This window comes from Cervus canadensis, chromosome 9 (assembly GCF_019320065.1).
Source record: "Cervus canadensis isolate Bull #8, Minnesota chromosome 9, ASM1932006v1, whole genome shotgun sequence".
NCBI lineage: Eukaryota > Metazoa > Chordata > Mammalia > Artiodactyla > Cervidae > Cervus > Cervus canadensis.
In genome coordinates, this window is record NC_057394.1 from 11,354,529 (window position 1) to 11,379,576 (window position 25,048).

The window sequence follows — 25,048 nt, forward strand, 5'->3', positions numbered from 1 at the left end:
TCTGTGAGTCTCTTCCTGTTCTGTAGATAAGTTTCTTTATATATATATAATTTTTTTTTTTTTTTAACCAGATTCCACATATGAGTGATACCATATGATACTTGTCTTTCTCTGCTTGCCTTAGTATGCTCATCTCCAGGTCCATCCATGTGGTTGCGGATGGCATTATTTCCTTCTGTTTTATGGCTGAGTAATATTCCACTGTCTGTATATGCCACGCCTTCTTTATCCATTCATCTGTCGATGGACATTTAGGTTGCTTCCGTGCCTTGGCTATGGAATGGTGCTGCTGTGAACACAGGGGTGTGTTATCTTTTTGAATGATAGTTTTGTCTGGATGTATGCCAAGCGTGGGATTGCTGGATCGTATGGAAACGCTTTAATTTTCTAAGGAACGTCCATACTGTTCTCTGTAGTGACTGCACCAACTGAACATTCCCACCAACAGTTTCAGGAGGATACCAACAGTTTCAGGAGGATACCAACAGCTTCAGGAGGGTTCCAACAGTCTGGGGAGGGTTCCCCTTTCTCCACATCCCCTCCAGCATTTGTTATCTGTAGGCTTTTTAAGATGGCTATTCTGACCCGCTGGCCATTCTGACCCATGTGAGGTGATAACCTCACTGTAGTTGTTTGATTTGCATCTCCCTGGTCATTAGTGGTGTTGAATACCTTTTCAGGTGCCTGTTGGCCGTTGGTTTTCTGATGGATCTTCTCACTTCCTTCTCTTGCTATTACTTCCGTGGTGTCGGCCATTGATCAGACGGGCCTCTCCTCTGAGCACCCACAGCATTTTGTCCCACCACAGGCCAGCTGGTGGTGGTTATTTGGCCACTTTTCTGTCGCAAAAAGTGATTCATTTAGGAACAGAGCCTTGGCCCTGTCACTTTAGAACCCCCCCACGGCACTGTGCGTGTGGGGCAGGTGTCTGAGTCACTGAGCAATGCTGACGTCTGTGGGGCAGAGGAACAATTAAATCAGCTTTTGTCGAGGTCAGGGATGGGGTTCTTGTGCCTGGAGTGCAATTGGAAGGTGCCATGATCGTCAGGGCGTTGGTTTGACTGTAAAACAGGGTAGGGGTTTGGCTTCGATACCAGTTTCTTGCCTCCTAGTTTCACAAGCCTCCCAGTGGACCTGGGTTCAAACAGGGGACACTCTATGAAGTCCGTGTGGTAACAGCTCAAGTTCACGGGCACTGCGGTGTGCAAGGCTTGCCCCTGAGGTGGGCGTCCTTCCGGAGCAGACGGGACACTGAACATGGCTTCAAGCCTGGTCTCTGGGCGCGGAGCGGCTGAGGGCCAGAGGCAGATCCAAACCTGGGCTGGAAAGTGCCTTCACGCCCGGCATCTTAGCAGAAGGGAGCTTTGGTTTTTATAACCCATACGCTGGTTTACTAAGACCTCCTGCATTGTTGAGACCTCCTGGGCCCAGCCTTTCCTTGCAGCACAGATGCACAAGCAGAACTTATTTGATTTCAGAATTCATGCTGTAAAATGTAATCCTTGTTAACGCTGCCACATCTGCCCCTTTTCTCATTTACCTTGTTTTAACCTTCCCGTTGTCTGAATGTCTGCGAATGTGGGGAGTGCCAGCTTTCAGTCACCAGCTCCAGACGGCACAGGGCAAGTTTGCCTGTCAGTGGTAGCATTGTAGACATGGTGTCCACGTTAAATTCATCTCCACAAGCAAAAATTGCCAAAAGCAAAATCAAAAGACAGATGAGGACATTGCTGTGTTTGTGGCTCATGTTACAGGGAGCTAGCTGCTTTCTCTAATATTTGGTCAACAGAAAAGCAGATAAAGGATATAATAAGGGCTTACAAAAAAGAAAACACACGTGACTCAGACTCAAGTCCCCGGTGTCCTCCGAGGCCTCTCTCCTTGGCTGGGAGGTGCCCTGTGTCATCTCGTGGCTGTCCCTCTGTGAGTCTGGGTCCTAATGTCTCCTGAGGAGGACACCAGTCACTTTGGACGAGGCCCACCTGTGTGACTTTACTTTACCTTTCACCTCTTCTTGAAGACCTTGTCTCCAAACACAGGCACATTTTGCGGTGCTCATGGTTGGGACTTCAGTGTATGGCTTTCACAGGGGGACTGCAATCCAGCTCCTAAGTTCCATGACACTGGTTATGGGATAGAGTGTGTTGACAAAGCAAGGGGAAAAAATTGGCACCCATACATTGTTGGAGGCAGGATGAAACTGAGCTGACCTCTTTGAACAATCATCGGTCATTATCTGTTTAAATTCCAGTGGATTCCTTTGACTCAGCATCCAGGAACTCCTAAAATAATACCTATGGGAGGTTCTTAAATTGACAGCTGGCTCATGATAGCAAAAGAATGGAAATAACATTGTCAGTAGGGTGTGGGTTGGTTATGGCTACCAAAAAAAAAAAAAATATATTCCTTTATTGACAGGTGTAGAGTGCTCTGAGGAGAAGCAAGGTATAGAACAGTGGCTCAGATGGTGAAAAAAATTGCCTGCAATGTGGGAGACCTGGGTTTGATCCCTGGGTTGGGAAGGTCCGCTGGAGGAGGGCATGGCAACCCCCTCCAGTATTCTGGCCTGGAGAATCCCCATGGACAGAGGAGCCTAGGGGGAAACAGTCCGTGGGGTTGCTAAGACCCTACTGAGCGACTTCGCACACAACATTGCATAGAGTGTTACGTTTGGATAGAAGTGGAGGAAGGTTTCATAGGTATCTGCAGAGGACAGTCTCTGAAGTTACAGAAAACACGATGAGAATTGGATGTGGAGGCTGGGCAGCCAAGAGCCAGGGGTGAGACGGAAACTTCCCACTCCACACACTGTGTGCGTGTGCCGAGTCACTTCAGTCGTGTCCGACTCCTTGCGGCCGCGTGGACTGTAGCCCCCCAGACTCCTCTGTCCATGGGCTTCTGCAGGCAAGGATACTGGAGTGGGTAAGCCGTTTTCTACTCCAGGGGATCTTCCCGACCCAGGGATCGAACCGACATCCCTTCCGTCTCCTTCACTGGCAGGTGGGCTCTTTACCACTCGCGCCACCTGGGTGGTTAACACTTGGGTGCCTTTAAATTTTTCAATCCTGAAGTTATTAAATAAATATTTTCTTTCCCTTATGAGGAACTTAGAAGGTCATTCATAATTGACATGGTTTGAGGTCATTTTTTTTTTAAATGGAGTATTCTGATTAAGATCATTCTTATTTTTAGAACTCTTACTTATTTTTCTTAGAGCGCTCCCACAAGTCATTCATGCAGGAGGTTTTACGAGGGCACTGACTTTATATCTGGGTCATGACTGTCCTTGGTCACCAGTCTGGTCCCCAGAACAGGTCCTGTGTGTCCCTTGAGCAGACCCTTCTCCTCAAGCACTCTGGCCTCAAGGCTTGTGGGGCAGTAGTTATTTTTTCATTCTACTGTAGGATGTGTATGAATCAGTGTTCCAGATTTTATTTGGCTCAGAAGTTCCCATGCAGGGAGATACTGTTTGGCCTTGGTAACTGGACTGCTTTGGTTTCATCAGGTTATTCTGAGGCGCTTCAGGCTGACGCTGTGGCGGAGGCTAATCGCTCTGGGCTCGTTTAGTTCCCCGAGCTTTGCAAGGCGCTTTCACATTCGTGATCTCATTTTATTATCAGATGAACCGTGAAGTTTATTATTGCCGTCTTTCTCTGGCCCACGCACTCACAACCTGGCTGCCTCACAGTGAGTTAGTTGGTGACCGGCTCCCAGCTCGGAGGCTGCCCGGTGTAAGCCGGCTTTGCCAAGGGCAAGCGAGAGTTGTCGGTCAGCACTGCCGTGCGGTTAACACTTGAGGCTGGTGGACATCGATCATGCAGTTCATGCAGTTGAGCGGGGGCGACTGGCCCCCAGAAGACACTGGCCCCGTCTGGGCTTCAGGATGGGGAGTGCGCTGCTGGCCTCTAGTGGTGGGAGGCCAGGGATGCCCCTCAACACCGTCTCAGGCACAGGGCGGCCCCTGGACAGAGGTGGTCCCGCCACAAATGTCAGTGGTGCCCAGGAGGAGAAATCCCGGCGGAGCCTGCAGCCTTCAGGGCCAAAGCACGTTGGCTTTCAAGGGAGGAGCACTTGGGGATAGAAGTGCTTGAAAAGAACCTGGGAAGCCGTGGGGCTTCAGAAGGGATGGAAGGAAGAGACACAAGACACAGAGGCGGGGGAGAAGGCTGGAAGATGGGGAGCATGCCGCCCACTGTCCCCCGCCTGGAGATCTCCGGGGAGGGCACGCGGCCTTCCTGGGGGACCGGTGCACCAGCCGAGCCACCTGCCCCCCCGCGCGGCTCAGAGCGGCAGGCCGGAGGGAGGTGGCCTGTCCCCGGCGCTGCACTCCGGGCGCCTCCTGGCTGACCCCCAGGGCCGGACGCGAGTGCCTGCTGCTGGCCTGGCCTGGCCTTGAGGGCCGATCCCCCCGGCCGACCCTCCTGTGCCAGAGGGTCACCGGCTGACGTTGTGTGAAGAAAAGGCACCGCTCCCCAAAGCCCTGGTGCACAGGTGTGGAACCCGGGGCCTGAGGGCAAGGGGGTTCCTGGTGCAGGGTCCCTCTGACATAGCCCAGGTTTCCCCACACAGTTCTCACTTGGATGTGCTTTATTTGCTGTTACGTATTTATAAAATTTTCTAGTTCCAGAATCACAGTGGAAAATGCCTTTAGATTATTTAAAATATTTCTGCCTTTTTTTTTTTGGTAATTTCCTTCTTTTTTTTTTTGGTCTTTGCAGGACACTAAATTGTGGATAATAATGGAATATCTTGGTGGGGGCTCTGCATTGGACCTCGTAAGTATCACATCGGATGTTGAACATGCAGCAGCGGTCTTGGTTGTAAAGATGATTCTGTTTACATTTCTGTCTCCCTCTTCAGTTGCATGAAAAAAGGGCCAAAATACTCCTTATAATAGGGATTTCTGCTCCTGACACGTTGCTGAAAAGTTGAGGTTCCCTTGTGAAGCCAGTTTTTGCTGTATCGTGGGAAACCGGTGAATTCATTCCACACAGCCACAAAAGGTGTTGCCTGCTCTGTCTGACCTCAGAACAGTTTTTAATTTTCTAAAACTGGTTTGAACTTTTGTGGCATTCAAGCACCATCATTGTTTCCCATTGCAGATGGTAACTTCACTTCTAAAACACGCGTGGAGCGTTTTCGTTTATAATTGATTAGAATTTTTAAAAATTAAAATTTGGTTTCAGGGATAAGAGACAGGCACAGCATCACAGGTGGGAGCGGTGGTCAGGCCACGTGTGGACGCTCGTGTCTGTTTCCTGGGGGCACATGCAGAGGGGCCTCGCTGCGCCCACAGTGTGTTTCTGGGGGAGCTGACCCCTGCCAGCGGTGGTGTCTCCTACCTGGCCTGGGCCTGGCTGCCTGGCCCCCGCACGCGGTGGTGGCAGCTCTGTGTAGGATGACCTCAGAGTCATAGTCTGCGATTCGTTTCTCATGTTGGCCTCAGGTGAGATGCTCAGAGATCACCAGCAGCTCATAAGCATTTACTTGGATCATTCTTGAAACACAGTATATGCAAAACAAATATTTTAAAAGATCTCACACGGCTGTTTAGCCCCTGACATCTCACCCCCACGTGGTCATGCGGTGAAATCAACATGATCAGCACTCTTTTCCCTGACCGCGGGGGAAGGTAAACCTCTAAAACTGGGTGTTTTATGGAAGGCTCTGTACCCAAGTTTAAAAACAAAAAATCACAAAATGTTATAAACCATAAAAGCAATTGGTCAAAATAGAGTTCGAAAGGAAATTTCAGGAAAGAAATTTAACACAGTCTCAACAATTGTATTAAAATGGAAAAGTGGCAAAACAGCTGGATACATTTTATGACTCGCTTTGCTTTTCCATAAATACATGTATTACACAAAGAGCTTTCTTTTTTTTTTTTACTCTTTTGAGAACTACTACAGAAATGTAGAAAATTGCCTCATTTTGTATAATTAGATTTTCTATTATCTTAAGTGAATTTCATTTGTGGTATGTGTGAAGTTATTTGTGGAGACGCTTTCCCAATGCTGAGCTCTTCAGAGCAGCAGTTCTAGTCTCTAGATGCTTTATTTATTCATTCCTAATGCCACCATAATTGAATTTATTTAGTGGCGACTTTCTTTGGATTTTTGAGTTGAAGTCTGTGAAATTGTGGACAGGACAGTTTGCAAGGCAGCGTAGAATTCTCCACTTACTAGATAAAATCTCATCTGGTATGAGTCCCAGCAAATTGCCATCCACCTTCTTACCCTCAGTGGCTCCAGGCACCCTTTTTGAATGTCCCCAAAACAGCTTATTTTAGTCGAGAAAACAGAAACACTCAGAAATTAGGCGTCTGTACCAGCTAGCAAATAGAGCTGGGCTTTGCACATTGTTGTGACTAGCTGCAAAGCCCTGACTCCTCCCCCTGACTTTGTCGTTTCTCTCTTAATCTCTTACCTCTTTTTTTTTTTTTCTTGGCTGTCCTGACCCCAGTCCTCAAAGAAGATGCACTTAAATAATAATGAGATACAAGAATTATTTATTTTTTGAATGTTGAGGACTATTAGGATTATTTTGAGAGAGTCTATTAAGTGTTCATACAAGATTTTAAAAACGCGTATGGCTGTAGTTGAATAAATGGGTTTGGGGCATTTCTTTGGAAAATTCCACCTTGCTTTATCTATCTAGTGTCTCTCTGTTAAGGGAGGGTGCTGACAGGTTTGTGTGCATCCTTGGAGCGGCCCCCATACATGTGGCCTGTCGGGGGAGATGACCGTGTCTTATTAAAGGAAGCACTCTGCTGTTTCCTGGAGCAGAAAGGTCTCACTGGCGCTCTCCTCGCTTTAGAGGCAAAGCTTCGTCTTCATGCACCGGAGCTGCTCTAACATAATGCCACAGGCCGGATTGCTTTTTTCACTCTGCATTTTAGTCATCTTGCCTTTTTACCGAGGCTGTAAGACATTAGTCTCAATGACACCTTAGCCTGGGGCAGGAAGACAGCCCCTTACTTCACCCAAGATTACCTTTGAGCGTGTGGCATAGCTAACACTTTCTTTTCCTTCCTTTTCATCTGGAGTTGAGGTTCCCAGTGGAGGCAGACAGTGGATTATACTGCATGTGGGGAAGTGCTACAAGGAAAGGAAAGTAGCGTGAGGTCAGTTGGGAGAAGGGGAATGAGGATTAGCAACAGAGGGTCTGACACAGAAATTCTTCACTGATTACAAGATGTCAACATTATAGCAGAATCTAAGGACTCTAATTAAGAAGGAACTGGGTTATGTAAGGGTTTCCCAGGTGGCGCAGTGGTAAAGAATCCGCAGGCCAGTGCAGGAGACACGGTTCAATCCCTGGGTCGGGAAGATCCCCTGGAGAAAGACATGGGAACTCACCTCAGTATTCTTGCAGGGAAAATCCCATGGACAGAGGAGCCTGGAGGGCCTCCAGTCCATGGGGTCACAAAGAATCAGACACGACTAAGTGCACACGTAGCAAGGACAAGGCTGCATAAACGAGTCACTCAATCAGGCAGAGAGATGTTGGACAGACTTAAAAAACGAATATGCAGCATGAGTTTTAAGAAGTAGGGCGACATACTCGTTAATGTTTAGGGCAAGCTGCTGCGGTGGCCGCCCCAAACGGTGTGCCACGAGATGGGAAATTCAATTTCAGCTCTTACCTCCATTGGTGATGCCTCCAGGCCTCCCTGCTGTTCCTCTCAGGATGCTTGATTGTAGGAGGGAGGGGGTCCAGCCAGATGTTGTGGGTTGTCCGCCCAGGTGACCGTGCTGGCGGAGGAGACGGAAGCCCTGCGCGGGGACAGCGGTGTGGACGGCGGGGTGAGCTCTGCGCTCTGTGCCAGGAAGGAGGGCACATCTGCCAGCTCCTCCGCCTCCTTCCTCTTTTGCCGCTGGTTATGAGAAAAGTGCATTTTTCTTCATCTTTGAGTATCTTGAGTATCAAAATTCCCACAATCTACGAACTCAGACAAGGCGGAGCTTCCAGACTGTGCTTCGGAGCAGTCAGTGTGTTCCTTGAGAACAAGATTCCGAGTCAGATAACTTGGGGAGGAATTCGGTTCTGCGGATTGAGGTGTATAGTGAACCGTCCTGGCCTGTGGTGACGGCGTGCAGGACCCTGTAGCCCACCAGGCTTCTGTCCATGGGGTTTTCTTGGCAGGAATGGTGGAGTGGGTTGTCATTTCCTCCCGCAGGGGATCTTCCCGACCCGGGGATCAAACCGCATTGGCAGTGGATTCTTGACCACTGAGGCACCAGGAAAACCCCTTTGTGGGTATACATGTCATATCACGTAACAAAAAAAATTCCATCGTGAGGGGTTGATCTCCTTTCTGCACTCTTCCCCCCAAGGTTTAAAATTCAAATTTATTAATAAAAAATTCTGGTGCAGGGGTAGCCTCGGAAAGCCTTCAGCTCCCGCGCCTTTTCTTTGTGATGGCTCGTGTTTTGATACCCGTGGCCTGTATTAGGACAGAACTGGACTGTGCCCGGTCCCCTCGCTGGCAAGCCTTGTGAGGTGCCAGCCTTGGCTTTCTGGCCTGACCTTCCTCTTCGCTCGGGCTGCAGGCTTGGCAAGCTGATGTTGGCCTTTCTCATTGGCCCCACTTTGATTCATTCAGCAAAGTCATTTTCTCTGATTCTTTATATTTTTATTTTTTTGGCGAGGAGGGGGATTCTTTTTAAATACGTTTTAATTATGTGGGCAAAATATCTGTTTTGGAATGAAGAGGATTTCGATCTTGATTCTTCTTGTCCATTTAACATTGCCTCTGTCCTGTCATCTCATATTTTTTCATCTAATCGTTTAAGTAACCTTAATCTTTTTTTTTTTTTTTTTTCTTGTTAGTTAGAACCTGGCCCTTTAGATGAAACCCAGATTGCTACTATATTAAGAGAAATACTGAAAGGACTTGATTATTTGCATTCGGAGAAGAAAATTCACAGAGATATTAAAGGTAAGAAAGCATCCTGTCTATGTTCCTTTGAAATCCCCAAGGCGGGTAGGAAGTTTCGTTGTAGCATCTTAGCTGTGCTTCTCTTCTCAAGGGAAGTAGTCCTGTGGGCACGTGGAGGGTGCCTTCGACGTACCTGAGCGGGTGGGGGGCTCTGAGGGGGCCTCATCCGGGATGGGTGGGGGGCTCTGAGGGGTCTCATCCGGGATGGGTGGGGGCCCTGAGGGGCCTCATCCGGGATGGGGTGGGGCCCTGAGGGGCCTCATCCGGGATGGGGGGGGGGCCCTGAGGGGGCCTCTCCATCCGGGATGGGTGGGGGGCTCTGAGGGGTCTCATCCGGGATGGGTGGGGGGCTCTGTGGGATCTCATCCGGGATGGGTGGGGGGCTCTGTGGGATCTCATTCGGGATGGGTGGGGGGCTCTGAGGGGTCTCATCCGGGATGGGTGGGGGCTTGGAGGGGGCCTCATCCGGGATGGGTGGGGGGCTCTGAGGGGTCTCATCCGGGATGGGTGGGGGCTCTGAGGGGCCTCATCAGGGATGGGTGGGGGGCTCTGTGGGATCTCATCCGGGATGGGTGGGGGGCCCTGAGGGGGCCTCACCCACTGTCTGCTCCTGTTGGGCTCTGATGGCTCTGGGGGGCATGCCGACCCGTTTCCAAGGGAGTGGACGGAAGGATCCAGCAGCTGCCATCAGGGTGTCTTTGGTGTTATTTCGCAGCTGCCAACGTCCTGCTCTCTGAACACGGGGAAGTGAAGCTGGCGGACTTCGGAGTGGCGGGCCAGCTGACAGACACCCAGATAAAGAGAAACACCTTCGTGGGCACCCCTTTCTGGATGGCGCCCGAAGTCATCAAGCAGTCGGCCTACGACTCAAAGGTGAGGCTGGTGCCTGGGCTTGTGGGGTCTGCGGGGGGCGTTCCTCCTGGGCTCCAACCTCACAGCGCATCCTGTTGGGGTGACGCAGGTGCCTCGGTTAGAAACAGGACTCTCTTGCCGCCTCAGTCGGTCCCTTTTACGTGTCCAGTCCCCACTGCTGACAGTGTCTGCCTGATGGGGCAGGGGACGTGGAGGAGCAGAGGCCCAGGCAGAGACCTGTAGGGCGCAGGTCTGTGGAGAGGGGCCGGGGACGCAGGGGGAGCCTGAGGGGTGGGTGAGGGCAGAGGGCCTCGGACAGAAGGCTGAGCTGTATTTCAGGGACCGGGGCAGAGAGGATCCCTAGGAGAAGTGAGTCACAAAGCTGGAAGGCCGGAGCCTGGGAGGAAGCGTACCCTTCATGGCCACTGCAGACCCTTCCTGTTGTGGATTTAGGGGACCCCCCCCACACACACACACATTGGGATTGTTCTCAGAGTCTCCTTATTCCAGTCTCTCTTACCTATCGTGTACTGCACTCTCCCAGTTTCTGCCATCTTCTTTTTTCCCTATTGCCCTTCGGCTTGTTAAACTGTTTAGTATGGGCTTAAAAAGCCTACCAGGACCCCCGCCTCCTGGATCTGATTTCACGCCCGCATGCCGGGCCCCTGTGTCTCAGTCGCCTGGTTGCAGCGAAGTCTCCATGTGGGCATAGAGCAGAGGCTTCTCTAAGCCAGGATTTCCAGGCAGACAGATAGTTAACTCAGATACTCAGACGTGCCAGACACCACTTCTCTCTGAGTGGAAATCCTTTCAGCCCCTGGCAGCTCCCCCCACCTCATGAAACGTAGCCCACAGGGCGTAGAGTGGCTTTCCCTGGACCTCGGCTCCACGTGGAGAGCCGTCACGTGGGCGCTGAAGTTGCTGGGGGCCTCTCCGTCAGGGACAAGGTGGCCCTGGCCCTCTTGCTGTTGAGGGCCGTGACTTCCATAGGCTCACGGCCTTGGTAGCTGCTGGCCAGTAATTGACAGTAGGTTTTCAGCAGAGCTGCCCTGTCTTTGGCATGTCTGTTGCCCTGTGGCATGGATTTGCCCCCGAGGCTAGGTCTAATCTCTATTGGTTCTTTTCTTGGAGTCATTTTTAAGCCTCCATAGGAATTTATGTATTCAGTTCATTCTCTATTTTCAGCCAAGGCCCATTTATCATTGGCTTTCCTGGTAGCTTAGATGGTGAAGAATCTGCCTGCATTGCAGGCGACCTGGGTTCGATCCCTGGGTGGGGAAGATCCCCTGGAGGAGGGCATGGCAACCCACTCCAGTGTTCTTGCCTGGAGAATTCCATGAACACAGGAGCCTGGCGGGCTACAGTCCCTGGGGTCACAAAGAGTCAGACACAGCTGAGTGGCTTTCACTTTGACTTGTTTTCACTTTCATTTATCCAGGTTCACAGGTCTAGCTTTAGGCAGGGCTGGGACTAGAGTCCAGGTTTCTTAACTCATCTGATTACACCCGTGATGTTTCTCTTTTCTTCCTTTCTGGTAAGTTAGCTGGCCAGCGCCGGCCCCCTGTGACTCAGGATTCAGATTTTACCTTCTCAGCGTTATTCCTCACTGCCCACCTCACACTTCCTCAAGACTGTCTGGCCTTCCTGAGACTCCCCCCTCCCCACCTTTCCGCCTGGCCAGGGGCCTTTCCTTGTGTTTACCGAGGGCAACACTGCGCCATGGAGATCCCAGGACATCGGCAAGCGTGGCTGCCTCTTCCCTGGAGCTGTCTAGGTCAGAATGCTCTTCTGTGGTCAGCAGATGCTGCGGTGTTCTTTTTCAGGCAGATTAGAAGACGCTGTCCCAGACATACAGGAAATGCACGCTTGGTTGGGCCACATGAGAAAACACGTCCAACCTCTAGCAAACCTTTACCCACCTTACAGTGGACTGTTGTTGTTTAGTCGCTAAGTCGTGTCCGGCTCTTTTTGCAACCCCATGGACCTCAGCCCGCCTGGCTTATGGCAAAAAGCCGATTCTTCCGTTCGCTTGGATCAGACCCAACAACCCTTAGCTGGAACTCAGTGTGAAGAAGTTTGTGAACTGCGGCTCCCAGGCTTGTTGACACAGGAGGTGTGGGAAGCGCAGATAAGGCTCAGGGCGTGAGTGCGGAGCTTTGTCAGAGACCGTCTGGTTCGCCGGCACTTGTTTGTCCTCAGCAGAGCCTGACAAAGGGCCTCTGCCAGGGACCGCCTCCCGCCCGAGGCCCGTCTGGCAGGGCGCTCATGCGCTTTAACGGGCACCTCTGCTTGCCTGCGACACACAGTCGGCTTCTTGCCAGTGCCCATCTCCTCCCTGCATCCTCAGACAGTCCCCGCACTGGTCTCTGTGTTACAGGTAAAGAGCGTGTCGCCCGGGGTCCCTGGGGGAAGCCGGGTGCCCCTGGTAGTTTCGTTTCAGGGCCCACGTGCTGATGATTCTCAAAAGGGGGAGCAGGTAGAGTGAGGATGGACTGTCCCTGCCTTCCCAGCGCCTTCATCTCCCTGAGTTTAAAGGGGCATCGACCTTAGTGTTGTGTGCGTGTGTGTGTGTCTAGAACTGGCTTGGCACAGTCACCTCTGGAACCAGTATGTTTGGTCCCTTGTCTTTCGCCCCAACTGAGACTTCTGATCTCAGGTCTTGATCTGAGCCTGGCATTTCTAAGCCATGTTAGCTCAGAGGCCTTGAGAACCTTCTTCGTGGTTATCTTTCTCTTTAAGGTGACTTAGGGAAGCTTAGTATAAGATGCCCGCGGACGCAACCGTGGAGCCGGGGCTTGGGCTGAAGGCCCTTCCATCTTTTCCCCCTTTCTCTGTAGGGGGAAGGACATCTGCAGGTGGGCTGGACTGGGGTGGGGACCTTGCCCCTTCTGTGCTCATTCTGTTCTGCCCCCGCTGTAGCTGAGCCCAGCGCCGTGCGAGGCCATCCACTCTTCAGCGAGCCAGCGCGGCGCTGGGCGTCAGGGGCTCTGACCGTGAGCCGGTTCGGGGTGCCGACAGGGTGTTGGTGTGATCCGGGAGGGCGGCACAGACGCGGGCTTCTCAGCCCTTCAGAGACGAGGGGGGAGGAGAGGAGAGGGGAGAGAGAGGAGAGACGTTTGTGCTGGGATTGTCGATTGACTTCCCTGCTAGCAACCCCCGTGGAGGCTGAGGGGCCAGCCCTGGCGTTCTCCTTGTAAACAACCTTCCCCTTTTTTGGTCTCAAAAGCAGCACTTAGTCTTTAATCTGGAAAATACTGGAAAAAATGAGACGAAAGGAAAAACATCTGTAGGCCTAGTACCCAAGCACAAGCTAAGTTATTTTAGTGTCCAGTCGCGTCCGAAATAACTGTTTGCAGTCACCATGGTGAAGGCTGAAAACAGGTGATGTGTTGATGGAAAAATAAAGATGAGTGGAAACAGGGCAGGACCTGCCCATCTGCTGGGATGTGTGCAGCCAGCTGGTCCCCTGGGAACGTGACCAACCCTCCCGTCCCGATGGCAGCCCGTGGCCTCCCCTGCTCCATCCTCAGGGCCGGGAGTTCCCACCTCCTGGCTGGGAGTGATGCATCTTGTGAGCGGAGAAAGCATCCAGCTTTATCTCAGCGCAGGGTGATGGTGGGGCCGTGTGTTGCTACGGAGTTGGTCATAGGTGGTTTTTATACCTCTCGTGCTACTTAATGTGTTTCTGAATATTGCATCTTATTAAATAGTTCATATTTAATCCATTTTGAGCTGTGTTTTTAACTATGTTATTTGGGATTCTCCATGGTTTTTTTTTTTTTTTTTCCCCTGTCTTCCTTTTTCTTTTTTTTTTGCTGCCCCGCACGCTGTGTGGTATCTTAGTTCCCTGACCAGGGATCGAACCCATGCTCCCTGCAAGGGACCCGTGGATTCTTAACCACTGGAAGTCCCCCTGTTGTGGTTGGTTCTTCATAGAATATTTTCTATACATAAATTTTTAAATGCCACTTAAATTGTATCTTGTCTGCAGAGAGATAGCCAGGTGACTTTTACTTTACTTGGTATTACTGCAAGGACTTTTTGAGAGTTGCTCTTCACTAGCAGTGCCCACTTGGGTCCCCACACCCCCACTGCTCATCAATAATGGATAATTCTGTGTTGTCACTTTTAGGAGAGTGCTACCCAGATCTAACCACATACGGAAAGAAGATATGTTCACAAGTAAATATCTGCAGCTCAGTTGTGATTTTTGACTTAATCTCATTATTGAAAACCACTGTTTGTTTCTCTTAATAGCTGATTTCCCAAATGGTGGTAAAACAGGTCTCTCATACCTCAATTTTAGTTGCTTTGGAAAATGATTGCCCTCTCCCACATAATTCTTATTTTAAAATCCAGACATATTTTTAAGTCTGATGTCATAAATCCTAGATACCGTAATGGACAAACTCAACTGATTCTCTGTCAGTGTCATTGGTGAACATTTGATACTTCAGTCACGTTAATGTGCCATAGCAAAATAGTCATTCTTCTAAGGTTTTAGCGTAAGTAATGCTGCTTTTGAATATTTTAGGCATCCCTTTCCATTTTCTAAATATAAAATTTATTTAGGATTGATTCCTAGAAGTGAAATTAGTTGGTTTTAACAAGTGTGGGTATTTTTATGACTTTTACTGCATAATGCCGAATTGCTTGCCATTTATTCAAGTGCCAGGCAAGGTTTCCAAGTTAGTCAGCAGGATGTTAGAGGTATGCAGGGGGAGCCTGCGGGTAGGAAGACGACTCCAGAGCGCCCCCACAGAAGCCCTAGGGACAGAAGACAGCTCTGAACTAAGCCAGGGGGAGGAGGGATAGGTGGGGACCCAGGGCACCAAGAGGCCAAGAGCCACACACCTGGCAGCTGGTTGATTTATGAGGAACCAAAGGGAAGTTCGAGGGTTGGGCCCAGGCTCCTGGCCTGGCCACCTGGGAACAGGGGTCCCATTTCGTCCTGGTGTGGCTTCAAGGGCTGCACTGGCTTCTAAGCATCGCTCGATGTGGTGGCTGCAAGTGTGCCGTGGTCCCCGGACACACCGTCTCCACTGACCTCAGGTTCCCTGACCTGTTGACTCAGGGACTTAAATGAACGTGGAACATCTCCCACCTCCGGCAGCAAAGGGAAGAGGCGTAATCATCAGAGCCGGTTTTCACATCGAAGCAGGAGATGTTGTTATTAGATGTCCTCCTGTGTGTTGCCTGTTTTGAAGTTACACCAAAGGCTTTATCTTTAACAAGTTTTTTCAATTAAGAATGAGTATCTTATTCAAGACCTCAGAAGCACATTGAGATTTTTTTTTTCCCCTCCTAGGAAGTATGTTTCTTTGAACTGCCTCCCCTCCGAATGTGTAACTAACTGTGTCTTGCTGTTGCAGGCGGACATCTGGTCCCTGGGCATCACGGCCATTGAGCTTGCCAAGGGGGAGCCGCCACATTCTGAGCTGCATCCCATGAAGGTCCTATTCCTTATCCCAAAGAACAACCCCCCGACGCTGGAAGGGAACTACAGCAAACCCCTCAAGGAGTTCGTGGAGGCCTGTTTGAACAAGGAGCCGAGCTTTGTGAGTGTCTTGACCTGGGAACGGGCATCTCCCCCTACGGGGACCTGATGGGTCTGGATGCATCTCTGTTTTCAGCTGTCTTCATGATCTCATTTCTTCTTCTAAAAGGGTATGATTGATTTCTCTGAAGTGCAAATGCTTTTTATTGTTATTTTATCTTTTTAAGACTTAAGAGTCTACTTATCGTCTTTCAGAATTTCTGGTGTCGCCTACTGCATTGAGTTTGAAGACTGTTCTCCTTAATATTCTATGTGGAATCATACATTTTTAATACTTATAGTGGAAGGTTGAGTTAATTTTAGCTGTTGTCGTAACCGCAAAGTCCAGCCTGAGAAACAGTGGCTAAATAAGTCTTTAAAGTAAACGTTTTCAGTTTCTTCTTGGCATGTGTTAGGAAGGAAAAGAGGAATGAGATATAAATGTAGCTCCGCCTTGCTTTCCCCTCTTCCCTCTGACTCTCTCTGCTATTGAGTTGACCCTGGCAGAGGTAACTCCATGGCTTAAGCCTCATTTTCTCTCTGATTAGGATATTTCTTTTCAAAGTTGTCTGTGTATTTGGGTGTTGCATGTAGCACCGTGTGTCCTTGTTTGGTTTCTGAATTTTCCAGCAGGGTTAGCCACAGGTCAGGCTGAAGCTTCTGAACTCGTGTCCCCCCCGCCCCCCTGCTCCCTACGAAGAACTGTTACCTAAAAATATGCTTTTGTTGTTCAGCCGCTCAGTCGTGACCCCATGGACAGCATCACAGTGTGCTTCCCTGTTCTTCACTCTCTCCCAGAGTTTGTTCAAACTCATGTCCATTGAGTCGGTGATGCCATCCAAGCATCTCATCCTCTATTGAGTCGGCTCTTCATATCCGGTGGCCAAAGTATTGGAGCTTCAGCCCTTCCAATGAATATTTAGAGTTGATTTCCTTTGGGATTGACTGGTTTGATCTCCTTGCAGTCCAGTGGTTAGTTTTAATGACAGCACTACGGGTTTCTAATACCATACTAGGTTTTGGTAGCAGAATTCAGTGAGGAATGCCAACATTTTCTAAGAGCCCCTTGTGGATGCAGAATACACCACTCATCAGGTGCCATGGGGTCAGTGTTCTTCATGTCTTTGAGCTCTGAACGTCTTACCAGGAGTTATTCCCAGCCCTAAGAAGATGCCTCCCCATGCCCGTGCATCTCCTCCCATTACAGATACAGTTCTGGTATTGCTTGCCAGCCCAGTGCACACATCTCTAGCCCAAGTGTACCAAGGGGAAGATGAGAGGCTGAGGGTCTGGGCTCTTCTGAGGTGCTTGGAGTTTCACACTCGTGTGGACAGGGCCTGAGAAATACTGGAAGTGACCCAGGCTTTTGCATAGGCTTGAGTTGGAGGAGCGTGCCTGGCTCTCATTCAGGAAGCTTCAGTGATTCAGTGCAAGTGGGAATGCAGTCTGACTCGTGTGGTTCGTGCGTTCCGGCCCTCCGCTCCTGTTGGGGCTGCATGGTTTCTCGGGAGGCATGTGCCCTACAGGTGGTTTGCCATTCTCAAAGTGAGCAGCTGAGTTCAATGCACACTCACCGGCTGGGGCCGTGCTGAGCCCAGGCCTGGAGGAAGTCCTCAGCCCCATCACGAGGAAAGAGGCAGGCCTGGGAAACCAGCGTTTCTAGCTCGGGAAGGCTGATGACTAAGAGAATTTGCCCTTTCAGCGTCCACGAAAAAGCAATCTCCTGGCTCTTTTCTTCCAGATGAATCTAAATGAACATTTATCTTCTCGTTTTTTGGAGGGATGGAGCCAAACAAAAAGTTAACGAGGTGATATACAGAACACGTTTTCTCTCTTGCCAGCATTAGTGATGATGGTTGAATGACCTCTGTGAAATTCTCTGTAACATTTCTGTGTGAATGCATTTTCCTGGGGGAAAGGGCGTCTACTTTCATTGGATGCTTAGCTTCCGAGTGTTAAGGACTCCAGTAGATACTAGGAACCTGTCCACACTGTGAATGAGACCCCGCCTACCGATGCCGAATGACATTCTTTGAATCAATCTTAAAGGAGACAACTTTGAAATAGGACTCGTCTGTATGTATTAGAATTGGTTGCTGGACGTTTTGAGGCAGAAGCCTGTCTTTTGGGGTGGAGTCAAGTGGAATGCCAAGAACCTGATCTCATGCTTTTTTTCTCTTTGGTGTGTCGGTTGATGCATTTTCCAGAGACCCACAGCTAAGGAGTTACTGAAGCACAAGTTCATAATTCGCAACGCAAAGAAAACATCCTACTTGACCGAGCTCATCGACAGGTACAAGAGGTGGAAGGCTGAGCAGAGCCACGAAGACTCCAGCTCGGAAGACTCAGACACGTGAGTCCGCTCGGCCCGAGTCCTTCGGGGTGTCTATGACCTGGGGGAGAGGGGAGGTTCCCCCCAGCCCCAGGCTGTGTCTAAACCTCAAGCTGTGCATGACATGGGCCTGTTTGTTCTCGTCTCTTGATTGGGGTGGGTTTGGGGTTTCTTTTTTCTTTAAGATAGAACATCCAGGCTGATGGTGCTTCTGGTGTTAGTCTGGGTCTGTATTTGGGCGTCTTTGAGTCTCTTTTTGTTGCCAGTGGAGTTTCTCTGAGTAAGTCTGTAATAGTTGTTCAGTCGCTCAGTTGTGTCCGACTCTGCAGTTCCATGGACTGCAGCACTCCGGGCTTCCCTGTCCTTCACCATCTCCGGGAGTTTGCTCAGATTCATGTCCAGAATCTGTAAAGAGCTGGACCTGGTTTCTTTTTTTCAAAATACTGGTCAGGTGAAATGAGTTTCAACACATCTTTCAGTTCAGTTGCTCAGTCATGTCCAACTCTTTGCAGCCCCATGGACTGCAGCATGCCAGGCTTCTTAAAAAAACAACACAAAATTTTTTAAGAAGATGCAAGTGAGGGTATTGGTGATTCTGTGTTGTGTGCTGGTATGTGCCTGGTGGAATAAAAGCTCCGCCCCAGACATTTCCTGTAGTCTGGTGTCAGGTTGAGCATCTAAGAGATCTGTTAGCTGAAGAGGTGAATTGGGTCTGGGAGCCGTTTGGGTGCCTAGAGGTGGGGAGAGCTGGACCGGCTGCGCTGATGTGAGCAGAGAAGGGAGGGTCGGGGTGGAGGTGCTCCCAGAGGTGGAGGTGCTCCCAGGGGTGGAGGCTCCTCGCCTGCGCCCCTTCACATTGCGGCTAGAAGTGCAAGCTGACCCCCCGGCCCAGGTCCACATGCCAGGCCACTGGGGGAGACCCAGAGTGTGTCTTCAGGGTCCCCAGGTGATTTCACTGCAAGGTCAGGGGTGAGACCCACAGACTAGGATGTCGCTCAGGGGACGGCGTTGAGCGACGCCGGTGGTCGGGACGGGGGGATGAAGAGACGGGCGGTGGAGGGGGGTTGGTGATTCTGGATGTTTACGGCTGGGTCTGGGTAATGGTGGGGGACAGCGTCCAGCTTAAGCGGTGTCAGGAGTCAGCTGAGGCACTGGAGACCGGGCCGGTCTGGGGAGGCCAGGGCTCAGGGAGCCGGCTGTGACGTGGGGACGTGTGGGCCTCCAGGAGGATGTGTCCCGTCTGGAGCAGCAGCGAGATTTGGCCTTGAGGCGAGAGGTATAGGCAGACCATGCAGGCTTAGAGTGCCGCTCTGTGAGTGGTCACTGGAGCCCTGAGGACATACCTGCGGGGAAGGGCCGGCGCCCAGGACCAAGCCCTGGGGAACACCAGCACGAAGGCGGAGCCGGCGGGCCGCTCGGGTCGGGGGAGGTCTGGGCGCCGGGAGCCAGGGGCTCCGGCAAGGCCGATGAGTGGGAGGGTCTGCTGCCGAGGCCCCCAACAGCATGAAGACAGAGGGGTGGCCCCCTGTCCAGTGGCGGGCGGGGGTGGGGGCAGGTACCGGGTGGGTTTTGGGGGTGAGCGGAGGCTGAGAGATGGAGGCAGGAGTGGAGGTGACGTGTCCAAGCCCGTGACTGAGCGCTGGGAGGGAGCTGAGTGGGCAGGGCTGCGCGCTCACATCGGGGTGGATGGAGCCGCTGGTGCAGCCTCAGTGGGAAGTGATGGGAGCCATATGCCCACAGGGTCTCCCTCCTCTGGGAGGTTGAGGGCAGGGTGGGATTCTGCAGTCCCGGAGGGACTGGATCAGGCATGGAGCGCAGGGCTCCCCCCTGAAAGTCCCTCCCCATGGAGCTGGTGCCTACTCACGGGCGCACCTGGGTTTCTGTGTTAAGGGAGACGGACACGGATGGCCAGGCTTCCGGAGGCAGCGACTCGGGGGACTGGATCTTCACAATCCGGGAGAAGGATCCAAAGAGTCTGGAGAATGGAGCGCTCCAGCCGTCGGACCTGGAGAGAAACAAGGTATGTCTGCGTGTGCGGAGAGACTAGCCCTCGTCATCAGGACTGGCGGCGTTTCGGAGCCACTTTGGCATGAAGCCTGCTGTTCTCGTGGGCCTCGCGGTGCCTCTGGGCCGCCTGTGTTGGAATTTTGCTGTCAGGAAGTCGACAGATTAAGGGATTCTGTTCGTCTGACTACCCAGCGAGGCCGCCCGCGGGTCTGGGTGCTGGCCTGGTTTGCACTGCTGCCACTGCTGTCTCTGGCCGCACCATCAGCTCAGCGTTTCTGACACGGTTGTGGGGGGCGGGGAGGGTGGCTGGGAAATGCCCGAAACGACTTTCCAGCCCTTGATGACACTCTGCCTCTGGTACACGTTGGCGTTCCTCATCAAGGTGGCACGATTTGGGGATTGAGTTTTAAGGAATCTTAAATGCATCACTTTTGGTACTTCCCTGGTGGCTAAGGCGGTAAAGACTCTGCCTGCCATGCGGGAGACCCGGGTTCGATCCCTGGGTCGGGTCGATCCCTGGGTTGGGAAGATCCCCTGGAGGAGGGCACGGCAACCCACTCCAGTATTCTTGCCTGGAGAGTCCTGTGGACAGAGGAGCCTGGCGGGCTACCGTCGTCCACGGGCTACCTTCGCAGAGTCGGACACGACCGAGCGACTGACACTTTGGTACTTAGGTAAAATGTGATTTTCGATGACTTGGTTTTGTGCCTGTTCACATTTATGAAAAGCTGTAGTTTTTGGGGGGGATCGTTTTGAAGCACAGAGGCGTAGTTTCTCAGCAGAGTGGACCAGTGGTTGTCCCCTGGCGGCCCTAGAGTCCCGCTCTGAGAAGCGGGCAGGGGTCATTACGTGTTCAGATGGAGGCTGCAGACGAGCAAAAAGGCAGCACTGTCCCGTGACAGCCCCTTGCAGCAGCCAGCTCTGGCGTGAGGGTCTCCAGGCCCTCTCCACGCGTGGCCCGGTGGCGCAGTTTCGGCCCTGCCCGCGTCCATGCAGGACGCCGCTCCACGGCGCTCCACGCCTTTCCACGGGGAATGGTATCTGCGGTCCCCCGTAGTCGAGTGAAACACGGTGAGGCAGCCCTATGCAGCTGCCCCTGCGGACGTGTCCCAGAGTCCAGTGAACCCCGGCAAGTGTGGGTGTTAAAAGGTTTCTCATTACCTTTTCTTTCCTCCCAAGATGAAAGACATCCCAAAGAGGCCTTTCTCTCAGTGTTTATCTACGATTATTTCTCCGCTCTTTGCAGAGGTAAGATGCCCAGTGGATGGTTGGGGGCCACGCAAGGGGAAGAAGGGGGCAGGCGCTCTGTCTCTGGCAGGGCTGCCCGTGGAATCGGGGAGGTCAGAGTGGCCAGCGCAAGCAGGCGGACAGTGGGCTGTGCTCCTGGAGGCCGGCTGGGCCAGGCCCTGCCTTCCAGGAGGGCCTCATGCTTTCCCGCGGCTGTCTTCTGTCCAGCCCGTCGTCCTGGGAGCTGTTGCCATGGGGCTGCCGGCAGCGTCCATGGGGACTTCAGCAGCCTGGCCCCGGTCCATGTGTGGACCAGAGTGACTTGAACTTCAGTTGTGCTGCTTTCTGTAGAACCTGGTTGGGTGCATCCTGGCCTCTCTGCTTCTGCCAGACTTGGGTAGGGCAATGTGGAAAGTAGATGTTTACTCTAAGGGGATACCAGATTGCCTTGGGTCCTCGGGTTTCCCGGGGAGCCCCCAGGATAGGGGCCTCACCCCGCAGGGCCCCTGATTGCCGCCACTGCATTCTGGTACCCTCTCGGGGGGCCCCACCCCCTGTAGATAGGTGCGTGCATACAGCACTCGGAGGTGTTTCGAGAGTGGGTCTTAGGGTGATCGTTGTTCTTCGTCGGGTTCGTAGCGACTCGGAGACGAGTTGGAAATAGCCCTCTCTGACACTGCCCTGCGGGCTCTCCTGGCTCACGCTGCCTTTAAGGTAATTCCGAGTGAGCCACCCAGCCCCTTCTGTTCGGGTGGTGATTGGAGCTCTCCAGGGAGGCTGTAGCAGGGGCTCCTTGGTCCTGGCTGGGAGGGACCTACAGGCTTATCCCTGGGCTCTGCTTGACCTTAAATCCCCCTGTGGGTGCTCCTGGCTGGCAGAGGTGCTGAGGGGACCCCAGCTCCCCAGGATTTAGGGCTTGCCACCTGGTTCCATGGGCTTCCTGTTGGCTCAGCTGGTAAAGAATCCGCCTGCAATGCGGGAGACCTGGGTGTGATCCCTGGGTTGGGAAGGTCCCCTGAAGAAGGGAAAGGCTACCCACTCCAGTATTCTGGCCTGGAGAATTCCAGGGACTGTATAGTCCATGGGGTCGCAGAGAGTCAGACATGACTGAGCGGCTTCCACTCGCTTTTCACTGGTCCCATGAAGTCGACTGTTCTGGCAGCACCCTAAGGCCTTAGCCACCCGCCTGCTAACCCCGGGAGCTCCGAGGTCCTAGCCCGCGCTGCAGCTCCGGGGGCAGAGCAGAGCCGAGTGGGCGTGGGACAGCTTTGCTGGTGGCTGAAACAGAAGAAGGGAGCAGAGGGCGTGGATCTGCACAGAAGCCCCGTCCCCCGGGGAAGGCAGAGACCGGGGCCTGCCCAAAGCTCTCAGCCTCCTGGAGTGGGGGGGTCCGGGCTGAGGCTGCTGGGGCCCTGTGGCCAGAGCAGGCATGGGCCACACATCGCGTCGCAGATGCCCGTGGTTTCTCATCCTCGGGAGACTCACGCCGGCCCCACGTCTTGTGTTCGCAGCTGAAGGAGAAGAGCCAGGCGTGCGGCGGCAACCTGGGGTCCATCGAGGAGCTGCGCGGGGCCATCTACCTGGCGGAGGAGGCCTGCCCCGGCATCTCGGACACCATGGTGGCCCAGCTGGTGCAGAGGCTGCAGAGGTGAGCGGTGTCCGTGCCCAGTACCCTCGGGCTGGGGCTGGCTGCAGAACCAGGGAAGGGAGGGGGTTCTGCCTTCGAGAAATCGGTTACGGGTGACCCGTGTGCATCTGGACTCTCCAGGCAGGGCCCAGAGCGCTCTGTGGCTGTGGCACTGGTCTCCTAAGCACCAGATGACGTCGGGGGGCTGGGGGGGCTCTGGGCTTTCCAGATGCAGCCTCATGCCTAGCCGGAGGGCTGTGGTCCCGAGCCCGGCGTCTTTAACTCCTTGTTTGGGTTTGTGCTTTAAAGTCAGGTCCAGAAAGCCCAGAGGTCGGGGCTCAGCGAGAGTGGACACAGCTGTGTTCTTTCTGGGCGGTGGCTGCACGGGTTCTCGGTTCCGTCTTGCGCCCAGAAGCCCTGTGGTGGTGGCAGGGAGCCCCGTCTGTGGCAGTCTGCTGGGGGGTGGCGTTGGGGGTGTCCTGTTTTTGCCAGCGGCCCTGGTAGCACGCCTTCCTGAGTGAGGAGGGAGATGGGACTGCCCATCTGGCCCCCCGCCTGCTCCCCCAAGTTTGTTTGTTGGAGAGCCTCCCCATGGAAGGGGTCACAGAAGCGCAGTCCCCTGAGGCTGCTGCAGAGAGTGGAGGTGGGCCGCTCTGCAGGTCTGTGAGCCACGCTCTCCTCCACACCCAGACCCTCCTCTCTTTCCTGCAAAACACCGGGCAGGTCGTTGCTCTGAGGTTCACCTTCCAGGTGAATTGTCCAGGCTGCCGAGCTCTTCCTAGAGGTTGGCCGGGCCTCCGTGGGGATCAGGAGCGTCTCAGATCTGTCCTGAGATGTCGGCTGGATAGCACGTGAAGTTTGGGGCATGGAGGGTCACTTCTGCCACTTGGAAGTGGTCATGAAAGGGCTGCCCGAGTCCCCCCAGAGGGGGCATCAGAGAAAACCTCATTGCTGACCCTTCAGGTTGGTTCTCCGGAATTCTGGCTTCCTCGTGAAAACATTCCAACTTCCTGACCTGCTCTCATGTTCAGGCTGGAGGGAAGACTGTTTGTTTACTTGGCCTCCATCAATTGTGAGGCAGTTGAGGGAATCCAGTATGGTGTTTGGGTAACTTTCCCCCTCCCCACTTTTGATACTAACAGAGTACAGAAATAGAGGAAAACAGAATTAAAAAGTCGCCCATATGCTCACCCAGACACCGTTGTTCTTCGCCAAGTTGGTGTCTCCACTGTGTGTGTGCGCAATTGCATTTCTAACATAGCTTTGTGAAAATCATTGAACGTTTTATCCTATAGTAATCCAGAGTCGCATAGACTTTGCCCTATTGAATTAATAACGGTCCATCTTTCTGATTTCTCTGGTACCGCTTCATACCGGCATTTATTTCCCATTAAAAAGATTGTTCGAGTCAAACAGAACCAAACCAGAAACCGGTGTTGGCTTTAGTTTCCTGCATCTGTGGTGCTCCTCTTAGAACTGATGTTTTCCACGTTGTCCTGACCCGCCTGAGCTTGTTACCAGCGTCGCCTGTACGTGACTCTGTTTCCCCACAGCTCCAGGCCCAGAGGGTGTGACCTCTGTGGCTTTCATTGATCCTTGTGTCTGTTCCCTTTCTCTAGTTGCTGACACAGGTGATCTGTCCTAGTTCTGTTCAATAGAAAGATGGTGTGAGGCACATGTGTGGCTTTACATTTTTTAGTAGCCGCATTAAAAAAAAATAGTTTAAAAAAGTGAAATTGGTTTTAATAGTGTACTACTTAACGCACTGCATCTGAAATCTTGTTTCATCATGCAGTCAGCATAGAGGTCTTTCCCCTTGTTGTGGGGCTGAGTCTCAGTAGCAGGAGTGTGTTTCACACTTTACGGCACGTGTCACTGGGAACTCCCTGCATCTCGATGCCTGCGTTAGCGTCGAGTGTGACCGTACATAACACAGGATAACACGGGTTTAAGTGCCCGCCGTCTGCATTCGGTTAGCATTTTGTTCCCCATCCTCCCCAGTTCTCTCTCGTCCTCCTCCTCCTCCTATTTCCTTATTTATTCGGCTGTGCTGGGTCTTTGTTCCGGCCGCGGGATCTTTAGCTGTGGTCTGTGAGCTTCTGGTTGCAGCATGTGCGATCTGGTTCCCTAACCAGGGATGGGACCTCGGCTCCCCTCTGTTGGGAGCACGGAGTCTTAACCACTGGACCAGCAGAGAAGTCCCCTTCTTTCCTCCTTTGACGTGGGGCTCTTCCCCAGCCCTTGGATGACCTTGCTCCCGGGGGTCCCTGTCTGGCTCTCCGAGCTGTCTCTGTGTTGTCCCCCATCCAGAGGCCGGCCGTCCGCAGCGGCCCAGTCGTGGCTGACGCCTCAGACCCGGTTTCACCCCCTTTGTGTCCCTCCAGTTGGGTCACCGAGGAAACAGGGAGGTCCAATGCATTTTGAAAAGCTTCTGTATGTTTAACTTTGAGATGATGTGTGGGTCCTTTTGTGTAGCGTCAGTCCTCCCGTGACTTCAGTTCAGTCACTCCGTTGTGTCCGACTCTT

The 25,048-nt window shown here is 52.5% G+C and overlaps 1 protein-coding gene across 1 annotated transcript in view; it reads left to right on the forward strand.

Moving 5' to 3' along the window:
• STK24 (serine/threonine kinase 24) overlaps window positions 1-25,048 on the forward strand; it is an 88,062-nt gene that overhangs the window by 60,409 nt on the left and 2,605 nt on the right. Inside the window, exons 3-10 of the mRNA XM_043478279.1 lie at window positions 4,719-4,775; window positions 8,833-8,941; window positions 9,657-9,814; window positions 15,166-15,351; window positions 17,537-17,682; window positions 19,552-19,681; window positions 20,848-20,916; window positions 22,407-22,543. Of these exons, the coding sequence (XP_043334214.1) occupies window positions 4,719-4,775; window positions 8,833-8,941; window positions 9,657-9,814; window positions 15,166-15,351; window positions 17,537-17,682; window positions 19,552-19,681; window positions 20,848-20,916; window positions 22,407-22,543 (992 nt within the window). The remainder of the gene's footprint in view (window positions 1-4,718; window positions 4,776-8,832; window positions 8,942-9,656; window positions 9,815-15,165; window positions 15,352-17,536; window positions 17,683-19,551; window positions 19,682-20,847; window positions 20,917-22,406; window positions 22,544-25,048) is intronic.